Raw genomic sequence first — 16742 nt, forward strand, 5'->3', positions numbered from 1 at the left:
GTCTGCATGTCTCCCGAACCCGTAGGGTCTACACACTTAAGGTTCGGTGACGCTAGGGTTGTAGAGATATGTGTATGCGGAAACCCGAAAGTTGTTCGGAGTCCCGGATGAGATCCCGGACGTCACGAGGAGTTCCGAAATGATCCGGAGGTGAAGAATTATATATAGGAAGTCAAGTTTCGGCCACCGGAAAAGTTTCGGGGGTTACCGGTATTGTACCGGGACCACCGGAAGGGTCCCGGGGGTCCACCGGGTGGGGCCACCTATCCCGGAGGGCCCCGTGGGCTGAAGTGGGAAGGGAACCAGCCCCTAGTGGGCTGGGCGCCCCCCCATGGGCCTTCCCCCTGCGCCTAGGGTTGGAAACCCTAGGGTGGGGGGGCGCCCTACTTGCCTTGGGGGGCAAGGCACCCCCCTGGCCGCCGCCTCCCCACCAGATGGGTTCTGGCCGGCGCCCCCCCTTCCCAGGGGGCCTATATAAAGGGGGGGGGGAGGGAGGGCAGCAGTATTACAGCCTTGGGCGCCTCCCTCCTCCCCTGCTACACCTCTCCCTCTCGCAGAAGCTCGGCGAAGCCCTGCCGAGACCCGCTACATCCACCACCACGCCGTCGTGCTGCTGGATCTCCATCAACCTCTCCTTTCCCCTTGCTGGATCAAGAAGGAGGAGACGTCGCTGCACCGTACGTGTGTTGAACGCGGAGGTGCCGTCCGTTCGGCACTCGGTCATCGGTGATTTGGATCACGGCGAGTACGACTCCGTCATCCACGTTCATTGGAACGCTTCCGCTCGCGATCTACAAGGGTATGTAGATGCACTCCTTTCCCCTTGTTGCTAGTATACTCCATAGATGCATCTTGGTGAGCGTAGGAAAATTTTAAAATTATGCTACGATTCCCAACATATCGGTCTAGTACCATAGCCAATTTCCTAGGGATAATTTTGCAGCACCTACCACCGCTACTCCACACTCGCTTTCTCTAAAACTTGCAAACTATCTTTTACTAGAAGGTCTAGGCAAAGCAAAGTTCATTGTACGTGGGGTTGTATCACCTCATTTTAGTTTCGACACTCCATATTTACCACCTCCACTTGAGGAAGTGCTACAATACTTCATGGGGATTATCAATAGTAAAGAGGAGCTACACCATGAGGTGTGTGTGTGTGTAAAACTCTGCAAGAAAGTTACAAATGAGGTCTTTTGAGTAGCACAAGGATGCCACTTGGGGTTTTCTTCCTCTTCCTGTCTATTAAACGAAAGCTGGAAAATCCTGGAGAAGCGAAGAAGTTGCGAAAGGTTTTTCTATTCCTCTAGTTTGTAGTCTCCATCGCTCCATTCCGGGGAGAGGACTAAAAAGGGGCAATCTCATGGAGAGAGAAGGCACTTCCATCCGGACTGACGATGCCTTTGCCCGCCATCGTTGTTCCAGAGAGAGAGAGAGAGAGAGAGAGAGAGAGAGAGAGAGAGAGAGAGAGAGAGAGAGAGAGAGACCACGAGGAGGTAAGGTATGCTGAAGGAAATTATTATTTTCTAGTGAGATCGGGATGCATCCGCAGTCCAATGACCCAATAAAGACAGAGACCTTAAGAATGCTCATTATTTACCGGCCTTACATGTTTGAAGGATATATATTTTTTTGCAGGGAACTATGGTTATATATATCCTACACAAAACAAAAGAGTTATAATCATAATCCACGAGAATTTCTTTATATATTGTTTTCGAAGGCAATACACATCTCTTTCATATAATAAAGAGAAAAGTACAAGCCACATAGACACTTGCTTTAGCCCAAAGGACCCCCAAACAAGAAGGAAAATTACAATCAATACCAAATAATTTGGTGTGCCTGTTACCAACATCGGTCACCCGCCTCTGGCACCACCACAAGGACCTCCTAAGGAAAAGGGGATAGAGCATCTCTTCAGCCGAGCTCGAGGCGGCTCTGCTGTTGATCTGTAGCTCTGCAGACCTCCAAAGTTGCTCGCCAAAGGTGAAGCCTTTTCCTTGAAAGAATTTGGCCGGGACAACACCTCGCAGACGCCATTGAACTCTAGATTTGGGACCCCCGTGACACAACCTCGAATGAGGAAACCTGACCCACTAGCCCTCAATTATGAGTCGACCGTCTTTGAGCTGTTGCCAACATAGACCACCACTGACACCCGTTCCTAAACAACCTCTCATACTTCGTGCCAATGCCAGAGCGAACGATGTCACAATGGCAGAGCCTGAGGACACAAGTCCACCACAAGGATGATGTCCCCGCCACGTCATCCCTGCTTGAACAATCTTGCACATGGATCCATCATTGACCATATAGAAGAACACCACGTCAGAAAAGGATTTGGAACTCCTTTATTTAGTGCCGTTGTCACCCTCATCAGAGCGAAGATGTGGTGCGGCAATAAACCTAAGCCAAGAAAACCCTAAACCTACAGCTACGTAGGTCTGCAAGTGTGAGATCCGGTGACCCCGTCATGACCGATGACCGAGAAGTCCTCGTAGGGCCGGGCCCATAGGTGTGCAGACTGTGCGGCTAGCACAGGGCCCATAAATTTTAGGGGCCCCAAAATTTTATATAGGCGTATTATATTTCTTCTGGGCGTTGGGCCGCGCATGGCGCTGGGCCATGGCACGTTCGCGACTCCACGTAGTCAAGCGTCCCAGCCTCCTAGGCCGCCTGCTCGATGGCTCATGGATCGGAAACCGAATGGGATCGTCGGATCGATCACATCCAAAGGAAGGCTTCCCTCAAATTAAAATCCAGAGGAAGGTGGGCGAGACGGCGCATCGAGGGAAAGGCAGGGCGCAGGCGAGACGACGCATCCAGAACTAATCAAAATCGATCGCATCCAGCTCCAGAGCCGCGACGGGCGACACGGCGACAAGCGGGGCAACGAGCATGCCACTTCGGATTAACTTCATCTAATCAACATGTTTCTCTCGCCCAAAACAGGTAGCCCGCCGCAGTCCCACTGATTTAACTTTGGCTCCTACAGCCCTACACCTAATTTTTAAATCCTAATTAACTTTTGGCAGTGATCGCTACTTCATTAGAGACCGGTTCTTGCCTCCTTAGTTAAAGATCACACTAGTGAAATAGGGCTTCATTTTTTAGTTTCGCATATGACCTCGGATTTTGCCGGCCCGGCCCTGTGTCCTCAATGGAGGGGAGCCGCCAGAGGACGGGCCGAACGGCTGTAGGTCGCACTAGGTAAAACAAGATCTCCGCCTCCATCGTTTGGTCATTGCTTCCGACGCTAGACACGTGACTGGGGACATCCAGAAAGGTGGGTGAGGAAACAATGGAACAATTATTAGCGAGATCAAGCTACACGCGTTGTCTTTTGATTGTATTTTTAATTTCGAAGGTCGTGCTGTCAATGTTGAAGCACATAATTTAGCTAAGTTTTCATTTTCGTCAGGTCCGTGACAGTCACGTCTGGCTTGACCAATCCATGACCAAAACTGTATCCCAAATTCTGTGGTGTTTGATGAATAAAACTTGGCTTACTCCCCAAAAAAAGTAAAACAAGATCGTCTTTCTTCTTCCACGAGAAGAAAGAAAACGATAGCCCTAATTGCGTTGGCGCACGTGTCTGCCCTAATTTAATTTAAGAAGGAAGAAGGAAGGAGGAAGGAAGGAAGGACTAGCCCTAGCTCGTACGTGTGTCTGCCCTAGTTTCCTTTTCATAGGCGACAACTGATCACGTAGTATATCATGTAACGCAAATTTACGGGTTGAGCTATTGTACAGTACGTACTCATGAAACTTCCTTGTAGTATGTTTGTAGTAATCCTTAGGGCACCTCGATGTCAAACGGCATAAGAGCGCACGCTACCGAGTGAGTGTAAAAAAAGATATACTACTATCCCGACGTAGAACGTACGTCCGCCGCTAACCCCGCCTTGCCTTGTTGCGTTGAACTGACGCTCGGTTTAGTGTTATCATCGTGCCGACACCGGGAGCCGTACGTGTTGGTTGGCCGCTTCGGGCACAGATGCGAGTCCTGGCAGGACTATGACGGGCGCCGCTCGCGTCGGTCACACGGTCGCCCGTATTATAAAGGTTCCACACCCACGCGCAACCCAGCCCATCAAACGCAACCAACCCCCTCGATCGCACGCAGATCTCGGCGCCCCGATACACACACGCGGACGTGTCGTGTTACTGGAGTAAGCTTAGCAATGGCGCACGACGCATCGGCGGCGACGACGGCGCAGAAGCGCAAGTACACCGAGGAGGAGGAGACAGCCGGCCTGTGCGCCAACGGCTGCGGCTTCTTCGGCGCCGCCGCCACCGGCAACATGTGCTCCAAGTGCTACCGCGACCACGTCCACGCCGCCACCGCCGACACCGCGGCCGCGGGGAGCGTCTGCTTCATCGGCCCTGCTGGTTCGACCGCGCCGCCTCCGGCGAAGAAGGCCAGGATGACCGTTGCCGTCCCGTCCTATGACGGTGCGGCCGCCTCCTCCAGCCCCGCCGCAGTTGACCCCGCCGTGACGCCCGTGAAGCAGCCGGCGGTGGCGGCGAACCGGTGCGCGGCGTGCCGCAAGAAGGTGGGGCTGCTGGGGTTCCGATGCCGCTGCGAGGGCACCTTCTGCAGCGTGCACCGCTACTCGGAGAAGCACGACCGTGGATTCGACTACAAGGCCGCCGGCCAGGAGCAGATCGCCAAGCACAACCCGCTCGTGGTTGCGGACAAGATGACCGGAAGGATCTGAAGCCCACAAGAAACCACCAGATCAACGGCGAACCGATCAAGCAGTTAGTCATGGCGTCTTCGAGGATAGAATCGATCAATCTTCTTTGTATTTGCTAGGTCTTCGAACGTGTAAATATTAGTTTAGGCTTCCAAGATATCGAAATTTTGTAAATATTAGTTCAGAGTTTAGATTTCGATCAGAGATATAGGAATTTGTACCGTGAGTCTTAAAACATTAGTTCATCACGATTTATACATAAAGCAAACCATCACGTCTATGCAACAAGTTTCAGTGTAACATAAGAAGATAATAAGTCTGCTGTGTAATATTCTCTTAAAAGTCGTACTAAAGGTAATACATTTATTTTCAGACGGAGAAAATATCACAAATATGCCCAAAACGAAAAAAAAAGTTGATGCAATAGCTACGCGGAGCCGACGAAGCGCCGGCTAAAGCCTTGTACAATGTATAAGGTGCTTAGGGGGAGATGCTTGGTAAAATAAACCATATTTTTCTCGAACATGTTTAATTAAGCGTTTGTCCTCTACAAATAAGCACCAGTGCTTAAGAAAATATGAATTATATTTTTCTAAGCACCTTGCATTGTATATAATATAATGCCTAAAAGGATATGCGCATTGATAATCCCGCCAAGTCACTCGATGTTCCGTTGTCTAGTAAGCGGGTGCCAGTGCACATCGCAAAAGACCCGCCCAATCACCATTTGTTACGCGTTGTTCATTGGGTGTAGACCATCGCTGCGAACACTCAATAGGAGAGACGTCTCCTCCTACCGGTATGGTTGGACTGGGCTTATACGAACTCTCCAAGATTTGAGGCCTGCCATTCAGGCCCAGGGCCTTATGGACAAAGCTCCAAGAAAAGCGGGCAGCGGACCTGAGAAGACAACATGGGTCCAGGACTCAGACACTACACACGGGAAAATACCATCGTCCGGCCCATGCCGCTTGGTGACCTCCATCCCTGAGGGGAAGTGACCGCACAACAACTGCCAAACAAAGATCTTAATCTCTAGCGAAAGCGGCGCTTTCCACAAAGGAGTGGCCCATGCCAGCATCGGCGCACGACATAGGCCGCCAACAACCCAACAAGGTCAGGTGCCCAAAGACAGTATCCAGAGAGTTTGTCATAACCGGAGGGGGAGCCTCACTCAATTCAGCCCAAGCAAGGGTCTCCTTAGACCCAAATGTTTGTCAGAACGAGATGTTCCAATTCCCATTATGGGCAGTTCAGGGAACCAAAAGCATTGAGTTCGAGGAAATCGCAAAAAGGCAAGGGAATCGGCGTGCGGGACCATACCAAGCTATGGGTCCAACCAGAAGAGAGACCTTCTCCATTGCCTAGAGGGACGCGAGCCAAAGGCGGATCTCATGCTTGATTGATTGTAGGGACTTCCAAAACTAGGAGCCCTCCCTATGATCGCAAGCTAGGAGGGGGCGGCCATGTAGATATCTAGCTTTAATGAGCAGCAATTATAAGCCCCCACCATCCTGAGAATCCGTCACACACATCTCAGCATAAAGGACACATTCATACGCCCAGACGCAAGAATACCTATTATCTTTGACTGCAAAAACAGGACACCCCGGACCATATTCTTATCCAATGCATTAATGCTCGATACGTTTGGTGGGCCTGTTTTGCATAGCTTTTTCCTATGGCGGGAGTGTCTAGCACTCTCGATAGGATGCTAGACTGGGGATCCATGTCTGTGGCATCTGTCCGAAAGCAGCAAGAAGGGAGTTTGACTCTCTCTTTATGTTGGTCTTCTCGAGCCTCTAGAAACAATCGAATGCTCGCGTGTTCGCCAACGCAGCACAGCAGGCCAATGAAGCTTCTCTGGTCATAAGATATGTATGGAGGCGCATGGGAGATCATTACACAGCAATAGAGAGAACTCCCCTCTTGTTGTATGGGTGTGGTGTTGGCACCAACAATCATCGTATGATTATTTTGTTGCCATCTTGTAAAACTCATTTGCTTCCTTATATAACAGTATGGTACGTTTAACCGCACTCTCAAAAAAAAGCCGAGATGCAAGAACACCTGGATCACCTTGGTCCCTAGGAAAGAAGAGATCAACCCACTTACTCATATGGTACTTCTAGCAACCATCGTCCACCTACCGTAATAAGCGATTGATTTCGCACGAAAACCCAGCATGGGGAGCGCGCAATGTGTCATGTGTTGGGCGCTCCTGCAGGAGCACTTTTTTTTTTGAAGTTGCATGTGTTTTTGGTTTTTGGGGGATTTTATTTTTACTTGGTTTTTTCTAGGTTTCCTCAAAAAGAAAATTTATTTTCCTATTTTTCTCGCGTGAAGGACACCGTGTGAAAAGCATAGGAGTGCTTCATAGTGAAGCAATGGTGTGCTTCCGCCCACATATGTGCTTCTACATGAATTGCACTGTGCGTGTCGAAAGTGAAAAAGGCAAAATTGTGCTTCCCGGTGAAGCACTACTGTGTTTCCCGAAAAGTGAAAAGCACAACTGCGATTCCGCGAGAAGCACAATTGCACTTTCTGAAAGCTTCACGGTGAAACGTTACCGTGTTTTCGTGTGAAACACACATGTGCTTTCCGAAAAGTGAAAACCACAGGTGTACTTTACGCTTAAACACAACTGTGCTTCCCGAAAGTGAAAGCACCTGTGTGCTTCCAAAAAAAAGGTGAAAAGTAAAACCATGCTTCCTTGTTTTCGGTTTTCCGTTGTTTTTTTTCCTCTTTTTTGTTTTTGCTTTTTCCCGGTCTCTGGTCTTTTCTCGATTCAGTTTTTTTGGAAAAAGAATGGTCTAAACCTATCAACATAGGATCTAGTTTCGAAGATCTCAACGCAGGAACCCAATGGTGGAAATGGTTCGTGATTTGGATGTAGACACACGGTTATATTTGTGCTATAAGACTCTTATATTTATTTACAAAGGGAGACTACTTTTTTTTCAACTTGCAACCCCCCCCCCCCCCCCCCCCCCCCGAACTGCGTTTCATTCGTCGAGGGATTAATGTGAGAGTTTAGTTCGTAGGCTGGTTAAACTGTGATGCGTATGTATAAACTTAATTTAGTTTGGTACAAAATGTGGTACACATGAATGTAAGGAAACAACCAACATCTAAAACGGCCAATCGACTGCGTGTGGTAATTCTAAAAAATAATGAATTGCTTGTGTTGGACAGCAGTCCAATTATTATATCCGAATGGAGAAAAAAATGCACGAATCGAACAGTGCGATGGATCACACCGTGCACGACGTGACTAGCAAAAGCAGGAACAACATAGTCGGTACTTGGTACAGGGGCGCCGGCAGGTCATCACCACTTGGTAACAAAGGGCCGCCTGGACTTGTGAGCAGACGAGGACGGTGCCGGCCCAGGGGCAAGCCAAGGAGCGTCGGCGGCGAGGATTGTATTGTGAGCAGACGAGGACGGTGCCGGTGCAGGTGCAGGGGCAAGCCAAGGAGCGTCGGCGGCGAGGATTGTATTGCGAGAAGACGAGGACGGTGCCGGTGCAGGGGCAAGCGAAGGCGCGTCGGCGGCGAGGATGGTGACGTTGAGCTTCATGCCCATAACGCAGTGGCTGCCCACGGCGCAGACGAACCACCTCCTGCCGGCGCTGGCGAGCTGGACCTGATCGCTGCCGGAGTTCCAGGCGCCGAGGCCCTTGGCGCTGTTGCACGCCCTGAAGTCCGGCCCGCTCACCTCCACCACGTTATGGTTGGCCTTGTTGTACTTGAACACTGCAAGAGCGTGGCAAGCCTTGGTCATGACTCATGACATGATCAAGAGATGGAACGATTCTCTAAGCTTAGTTGTGCGGAGTGACAGGTCAGATTTTCGTGGGCAAATAGAGCATGAATCCGAAGGAGATATGGAGTTGATTGAGTACCTAGGGCGTCGCCGACCCTGAACTGGTTGCTCTCGGACCAGGCGGTGTAGTCGAACCCGAGCGTCCACCCGCTGCCGTCGCCGACGACGTGGACGGTGGCGGAGGCGGGCAAGGGGAGGAAGGCGACCGCCGTCGCCGCCACCGCCATGACAAGCATCGCCTTGGAAGCCATGGAGATCGAGCAACTCAAACTGAACCTACCTCTTTGGTTCCTTGTAAGGTACAGTACTGAACTGTGCGATGGGTGTGAGGAGAACGAGTGCTCCGACATGGTTATATAGAGAGACGGATCTTGCCCGATTTCACGTACGTACGTACGTGCGGGAGAAATAGTCAAAAGACACCGGGGAGCTCTGCATTGGAGCGACCAATGGAAGGAATGGATGCATCGATCGATAACAAAGCAGGAGGATTCAGGAAATTTAGTTTAGTCTGACGCGGTCTCTGGCTGGTTTCGTTTCCAGCTCTTTGTCCACCTGTGCTCTGGCTAGTGTACATGACGTGCCTGCCTGGTGCCGGCGTACACCGCCGCTGCCTACTCGATCGGCCGGAGGTGCACTACATGTTGAGTATAATCTCCATTGTTATCATCTCTGTTTTTCCTTTACACCATAGCTAGATGTACGTTTGTCTGAATTTATAATTTGGGTCAGTCAAATTTCGAGCGAAGGAACTAACAGCCAGAAAGAAGGATGGAGCTCGCCGGAGAAGCCTCCGGGTCTATCTTAAGGTGGCAGGCGACTCCATCATCTATCTTAGGGCTGTGGGGGGTGGTGCAGGTTTGCCGGAAAAAACTGGCCATCACCGGGGTTAGAGGGATGGTCGGGGGCAGCGGAAGCACGGTGGTTGGTAGCGGTTGAGTGGAGGGCGGAGCGAGGAGGCTGGCGCAGGAGCACCGCCGGCCGTCGGCAGTGGTCGCTGGCGGTCCGGCCATTGATCCGTGGGGGCGGTTGGAGAAGAAGCCGTCGGGAGGTTGAAAAGAGGATCCGGTTGTTCGTTTTGCATCCGACGGCTGGAAAGAATGGACTAACCCAGTTTAAGTTTCCATCAGACGTACACCTAACCACTCCCTTTTCTTTAAAACAACTAAGACCAAATGTCTCAATCCATTAATTAAGACAATAATATTCCATTAATTGGCGGAAAAAACAGACCAAAACTATTGCTATGTGAACAACATAGTGCATCACCGTCTGCCTTGGCTACACATCCAAGAGGACCCAGCACCATCGACCGGAGAAGAGCCACAAGGTTGTTTGTAACTGTCATCGTCATTACTTTTCTCTGCGCAAATGACTCTTGACTCCATCACAGCAACAACAAAGTCTTCACCGCAACAATTGCACCTCATCGTCGTCACTTCTCTCCACGTGAATGGCCCGTGACTCCATATCACCGCAACAACAAAATCATCACCGCAAAAATTGTATATATGGCAGCACACGTGACTTTGATAACGATGTCACACCCCATGATGGTATCAGGCCCAACTGGGTGTTTTAGACTATACCATTCCCTGAAACCATGTAAGTGTCACTTGATTGCACTGTTGAAGATGTGTGAATCTTTTTCTACAAATCAAATATATGTACTTACAACGCAATTACATCTTATTATTTCTCATTATTGGCCTATATAATGTATGGTTTCAATATTTTACATTGGAAATTTATTAATTTTCATTTCACACAAGATTTGCAAATGCAGACTGTCAAGAGTGTCAATATACATTATAGCAAACTGAAAAGCACGCTAAGCCACGCATAAAAAGACCAAACATTTTGTAACCTATTACACACCCTCCACCCCAAATTGAGGCATAATTTCTTTGTGAAGCAACCTAAATATCATAGCCCTTGCTTACTTTGGAGGCATGTCATGCAAACACTATAGGAGGCACTGCAATCAAGTTTAGTTGATCAGCAATGCTGTATGTGCGACTAATTTCCATCCAACACTCGTACGGTTAGAGATGATTCAATTTGTAGGCCATAGTATGCAACTTCTTTTTTACTGTCTGGTGGGACAATCGTCAGACAAAAAACCGTCATATGCATAGCAGGTTCGTTAGTTGATACATGAGAACAATACCACGCGAGCATATATATATTCTCGTCAAATACAGTGTATTCTTGGTGTAGCCAAATAGATCAGAAAACAGTTGTGGTGCCAACATAGAGCGAAAAGACTTCTGGGCCCCTTCACCAAGACCCAAAAAATATCATAGCCCTTGCTTACATTGGAGGCATGTCATGCACAACCCTCAGGCCACCCCTGTAGTTAAACATTTGTTAAATGATGCTAAATCGTCATGCTAACATCCTTTATCTTGATTATCGTAAGTCGGAATAATGCAACGACACGAGTTCACATAATAAAAACTTGATTTTGAGTGGCATCTTAAGCTAACATGCATACTTAGAGTGAAATCTATCATGTATCTCCAATGGCCGAGCACGTACACTGGACACTGAATGTACCCATCGCATTTGAGTGAAATCTATCATGTATCTCCAATGGCTGAGCATGTACACTGGACACTGAATGTACCCATCGCATTTGAGTGAAATCTATCATGTATCTCCAATGCTCCCGTGATAGGGTGATTTTGTCGACTCTAAGCACAATCTCATGCCAATTCGTCAAATATTGTCTCATAATGGTTTGTGGAAAATAGACACTCAAACTAGTCTTGATGAGAAGTTGTGCTTATTTTAATTGAAAAGTGGAAATATGCATGAGTATAATTATTTTTTTGAGCAAAAGAGAGGCTTTCCCTCTTCGATTTCATATAAAGAAACCCAGTTCTAGTAGCATAATCTCCTTACATGACACGCAACGAACTAAGGCAACTAGACTAATAAAAAATACCATACCTGAGTATATAGATATATGGTTGTTTCTTAATATTTTATTCTGATCGTCTTCAAGATATTTTGCAGCACATATCACGGAATGACTATGAATATTAATTATAGTGTTTTTTATAAGATAGTCACAATAGTTGAATAAGAGAACCAGAGCAAATAGTATTCTCTATCTTGATTATCCATAAAGAAACAACTAATGCCATATGGCATTGACTGAATAGCACATCCTTCTCTTTCGAACGTTTCTCGTCCGGCCTTTCATATCCTAAGGCAATTGCATACAAAGGCGGACTATATCTTAAGAGCACTGACAACTTCATTAATTAATAACCAAATGAAATGAATCTTTGATTGAAGAAAATTTCCAGGGGAACAAACACAAGTTCACAACGATGTACTAACATCAAGAATAACAACACACACACAACACACAACGCAACACTCTCGATCGCTCACATAAAAATGCTCGGCTATATGTAAAGAGGACGGAATGGGACTGTGCCACCGTGGCCCTAGAGCACGAGCACGGCCGCGGCGAGGGCGGTGACTACCACAGCTGCCACACCAAAGCGCGCCTGCAGCTTGCCGGCGGGGTTGGTCGGGGCTGGCTGGGGAGTCGGCGGGGCGGTCTCGAGGATGGTGATCTTGAGCTTCATGCCGTTCTGGCAGTGCTGGCCGACGGCACAGAAGAACCACTTGCGTCCGGCCTTGTCGAGCGTGACCCGGTCCTCGCCGGTGGTCAAGACGACGGCGTTGGCCGGCTTGGTGCACGAGAGGAAGTCCGGCCCGCCCACCTCCACCAGATTGTGGGCGGGGCTGTTGTACTTGAACACTGCAATATAGGTAACACGATAGCGCGCGGCGAGCAGTTTAGTTTCCGACGAAACCAAGACAGAGAGCGCGCCGTGTTGTGAAGCATGGCGAGATGCATGCGCGGCGGGTGGTTGGGTTAATGGTTGTGTGATTGCTTACCTAGCGTGTCGCCGGCGACGAACTGCTTGGTCTCGGCCCAGGCGGTGTAGTTGAAGTTGAGGGTCCAGCCCTTGTCGTCGCCGACCATGTGCTCCGTGGCGACGGCGAGCCCCGGGAGGAAGGCCACGGCGAGGGCGGCCGCGGCGAACACGGCGACGAGCATCTGCTTGGACGCCATTACTGACTGAGTAAGCAGCAAAGCTAGAGAGATGACTGGGTTGTGGCTGAAGGGGAAGGGTCCTGTGATGGGATGGATGCAGCTCGTGTGTTGTGCTTCTAGCTCTGGCTTTGCATGTATATATAGGGAGTGTGGCAGAGCTCGATCAGTAAGGAAATATGCGTACGTACGTAGTTATCACCGTTGCCACTCGAACGCGTCTTGTCTTTGACCGGGGCAGAGGCAGCAGCTGGCCAATGGCGGCAATGGTGTGGCTATGGGAGTTGAATGCGTCCGTGTGGCGCCAAATGTAGAATTGCCTTGGTATCATCGGAAGAACAGAGGGATACGCAGCATCAGTGTCACAGATGCTATTTTTTTGGTCGTGTAAAAGAGAAGATGTGCTCTTGATTTGACACATGTTGTTCATGTAGTTGGGCACTTGGGCCGGCCAGGTTCGTCGTCCATGTTTACGAGATCCTCCAATTTCCTCCCCGTGCCAGAAGAAGAACATCGTAAACACTAACCGATACTACAGGGAAAAGCAAAGTTTTTTTTGCAGGGAGGGAAAAAACAAAGTTTTTTTTTGCGGGGAGGGAAAAGCAAAGTTGCCTAGTCCTTGACAAATGACCCTCGGCTTATGTTCGTATTCCGATCAGGTATACGCCATATCGTCGAGTGTCACATTCGGCGTAGCTTTTGCCGAGGTGAATTTAGCCTTCACCGAGTGGTTTGCACACTCGGCTTTAAAGCTTTTCATGCAGTGCAGATCCGCCTAAGCAAAACATTTTTCCAATCGAGAAAGGAGTACAAGAGTAGTTCGACTAGCAAGGAAGCTTTGTTCAAGATGTTCCCTATGAAGGCGCCAGGCCCCATAGTGTCCCTGTGCATTTTTCTCAAAAGAACTGTGGCATGTGTGGTGATGAGGTCACCAAGGTAGTCTTAACTGTTCATCCTTTTAATCCCTTAGGTGTCGAATCCAACCCCATTTTCTCAATTTCAAACAACAAGCTTGTGCAACACAATGTTTAAGATCATACCAAAAGTACACGCTAGTCGGTTGAAAAAGATTTTGCCGAAAATAATCTCGCTTTATCAGTCTATGTCTGTCCCGTGAAGGTTTATCATTGACAATGTAACGGTAGCATATGAGCGTTTGCATTTTATGAATAGATGTAGAAGTAAGAAAATTTTGCACTGCCCTTTCAGGGTTGATATGATGAAAACTTATACCCGTGTGAAGTGGAATTATTTGGAGTTTGCTATCTTGAAGATGGGTTTTGTGCAAAGTTGGGTGAAAAAATTTATGAAGTGTGTTTCGGGAGTGTCTTTCTACTGTACTTTAATGCAAGAAAGTTAGAATAATCCAGGCCATCACAAGCATAAGGCAAGGAGACCCTATTTCGTCTTAACTATTTTTATTAGCAGCCGAGGGGTTGTAATATTTACTGAAAGCAAGGTCCACTGACGAGAATGTAAGACTGGTAGTTGTGGCACCCTCTGCTTCCTGTTGTAAACCACCTCCTCTTCGCTAGTGACAACCTTCTCGTGTTCAGAGCAAATGAGGAAGGTGCAACCATTATGAAGGATACGATCCAGACATATTGTGATGCTTTGGGCAGCGGATCAACTTGTCAAAATTGAGTTTTTTCTTTAGAAAAGGGTGCCTAGATTTTGTCAACTATATAATCCTTGTTGTGGGTAAGGAACTACTCATAAAGTTTGTTGTCCAAGAAATACCAACATATTCCATGACATGCATCTCGTTATCCTAAGGGTTATGCCGACAAATTGATGTGGTGCTCTAAAATTTTGATGAGGAAGTAAGAATGGAGAGAGGAAAACTGCGGGGGTTTCATGAGGGTTATGACCATGCCCAAATATACGGGAGGGTTGGGTTTCTGAGACACACAACTTTTAATCTCACAATGCTAGAAAAATAGTCATGGAGGACACATCAGGATCCAAACTCTTTGAGTGCTAGACTATTGAATGCATCATACTTTCCACATTGTGATCTTCAACACGCAAAGATTGGTAATCATCCATCTCAAGTGTGGATGGCGATATGCAAAGGCACTTCTGTTTTGAAGCGAGGTCTTATCCGTCGTGTTGGGAACGGGAGAATGATGAGTGTTTTTTACACTCGTTTAAATCAGATATTCTCATAGTTTCTATGTTTATCACTTCAACTTGCCCGCTAATTACTATTGAATGCAAAGATGTGTAAATCTCCTTCTTTAATCTAGTCCTCGTAGATCTGGAAGTTTCTAGGTGGAAATCAAGTCATATATGGGATGTACCGAAGGAAGGATAATTTCCATATAATTTGGTGCGCCACATAGGAAACATAAGAGGAGACGGCCCATGGTGCTCGTACCGACGGTCATACTGCGTGGCGCTGCCTCCGTGAAGCCATTTGAACAACTTCCATCAAAGGGACCAAACTTAATTCTCAATAGAGATCCCCGGGACCCTATTCCGTTATCTACACTGTATAAAGAAGAAGGAAGTCCCCTGAAAGACATCAACCTTCATTCGCCTTCACCAGCCGCCACACAAGCTTCATCAACCTCTCTTCACATATCCATCTCCATAGCCAAGTCCATCACCATAGCCACCATCTTCTTTAGATCATTTACCTGTGATCAATATTCCATCGCAATCAGCGACATTATAAGACTAGCAAGCATCCATCTTCAAGTACACAATTATACCATGTAATCTGCTTGTGATTCAATCTTGATGTGTGGGTAATCCCTCGAGCTAAGGGTTGTGGAGTAGCCACATAGCTTGTGTATGCGAAAGACGGGATTCACATTACGATTTTACTTTATGTATTTGTACACCTATTTGTCCCTTGTCTCTAACTCGATTCCAGGACTCGCCAGTACCCGAGGCACAGAAGATTGGTACAAGGAGAGTCAATGAGCAGGGAGAGTGCAAGAACACAACGAAGATCGGCGCCTCTTCGGAATGGGATTTTACAATCACTTTTATTTGTATAAGCCAGAAATCTCTCACTCTTGCTTAGAGTAAAACCTAATGATTGCCATTTCTGGAAGGATTCGATGAGGGTGAAAGATGCATTCCTCCAATTTGTGTAATTTTAGGCCAGTTCTTTTTGGGTAGGACAATTGGCAGACACATGCCACTCTATTTGCAATAAGCCTTTTCCAAACTTATATGTTTGTAACTTTGACCAAGGAAACATATATGTACATATAAAATACCAAATGCATATCACGCGCCTCCTCCTCAAAAGAAGTTTGGGGTTCCTCTGCCTCCCGCCGGCGTCCGCCTCGTCTCCGGTGGCCTTAGGCCCATCGGGACGCGGTGGATCTCGGCCCTTGTCGTAGGGAGGACTCCGTTTTTATATGTTTCTTTCATTTTTGTTAGGGTTTGTATCCTGCTCGGGAAGGCGAGACGACGGCGGCTCCTTGAAGGTGGAATAAAGTTCTCCCCGCCTAACCCCCGTCCCGGTGGTTCATCTAGCATCGTCGGTGGACGTGTGGATGTGTGTCTCTGGCAGGATCTATCTTTGATGGATTTGCTCGGATCTGGTCATCATTCGTCTATGTTCGTGTGTGTTCGGTTTGGATCCTTCGGATCTACGTTATTCTTCATCAGCAGCAGTTGTTGTTCTAGTGTCCTGCTCCTATGGGGCTTTAGCATGACGGCTTCCTGACTGTCTACTACAACAAGTGTTGCACGACTCCAACAAGGAAGGGGCGAGGACGGCGACGCGCCTTCGGCTCGTTTCAGTGTTTGTAGTCGTCGCTAGGTGGTCTACGCACCTGAATGTATTTTTTATTATTTCTGATATTCGTTGTACTGCCATGATTGAAGATGGATAGGTCGAAAGATTTCACGCCAAAAAACATATTTTTATATTGGTATTTTAGGTACATATAATTATTTCTATAAACTTAGTCAAAGTTTGTGAATTTTGACTTTTTTTATATGCACCACATTGTAGAACAGAGGAGGTATATCACAAGGGGTTGAGTTAACCTTTGTGATCTCTTTCTGGACAGTTATCTTATCTCCCTTATTCTTTAAATACTCCTAAGTTTTAAGCGCACTGATAAAAAAATGAAACACATCTTTGATTGAATAAAATTTGAGGGGCACAA

At 47.8% G+C, this 16742-nt stretch overlaps 3 protein-coding genes across 3 annotated transcripts; 1 reads left to right on the plus strand and 2 right to left on the minus strand.

Annotated features, from left to right (window-relative positions):
- Positions 1-3821: 3821 nt before the first annotated feature.
- LOC123125694 (zinc finger A20 and AN1 domain-containing stress-associated protein 7-like) lies at positions 3822-5002 on the plus strand. Its single transcript, XM_044546167.1, has one exon. It carries the CDS (start codon positions 4188-4190, stop codon positions 4722-4724), a length of 537 nt encoding a protein of 178 aa, XP_044402102.1. The 5' UTR covers positions 3822-4187; the 3' UTR covers positions 4725-5002.
- A 2984-nt stretch (positions 5003-7986) lies between these two features.
- On the minus strand, positions 7987-8838 carry LOC123125695 (mavicyanin-like). Its single transcript, XM_044546168.1, has 2 exons — positions 8608-8838; positions 7987-8458 (listed from the first exon to the last, which is right to left on the minus strand). The coding sequence occupies exons 1-2, from the start codon at positions 8777-8779 to the stop codon at positions 8034-8036; spliced, it is 597 nt and encodes a 198-aa protein (XP_044402103.1). The 5' UTR covers positions 8780-8838; the 3' UTR covers positions 7987-8033.
- Positions 8839-11850: 3012 nt separating this feature from the next.
- LOC123125697 (blue copper protein 1a-like) lies at positions 11851-12690 on the minus strand. The gene is made up of 2 exons (XM_044546169.1): positions 12450-12690; positions 11851-12309 (listed from the first exon to the last, which is right to left on the minus strand). The coding sequence occupies exons 1-2, from the start codon at positions 12625-12627 to the stop codon at positions 11990-11992; spliced, it is 498 nt and encodes a 165-aa protein (XP_044402104.1). The 5' UTR covers positions 12628-12690; the 3' UTR covers positions 11851-11989.
- Between the last annotated feature and the right edge of the window lie 4052 nt (positions 12691-16742).

Source organism: Triticum aestivum, chromosome 5D (assembly GCF_018294505.1).
Source record: "Triticum aestivum cultivar Chinese Spring chromosome 5D, IWGSC CS RefSeq v2.1, whole genome shotgun sequence".
Classification (NCBI taxonomy): Eukaryota; Viridiplantae; Streptophyta; class Magnoliopsida; order Poales; family Poaceae; genus Triticum; species Triticum aestivum.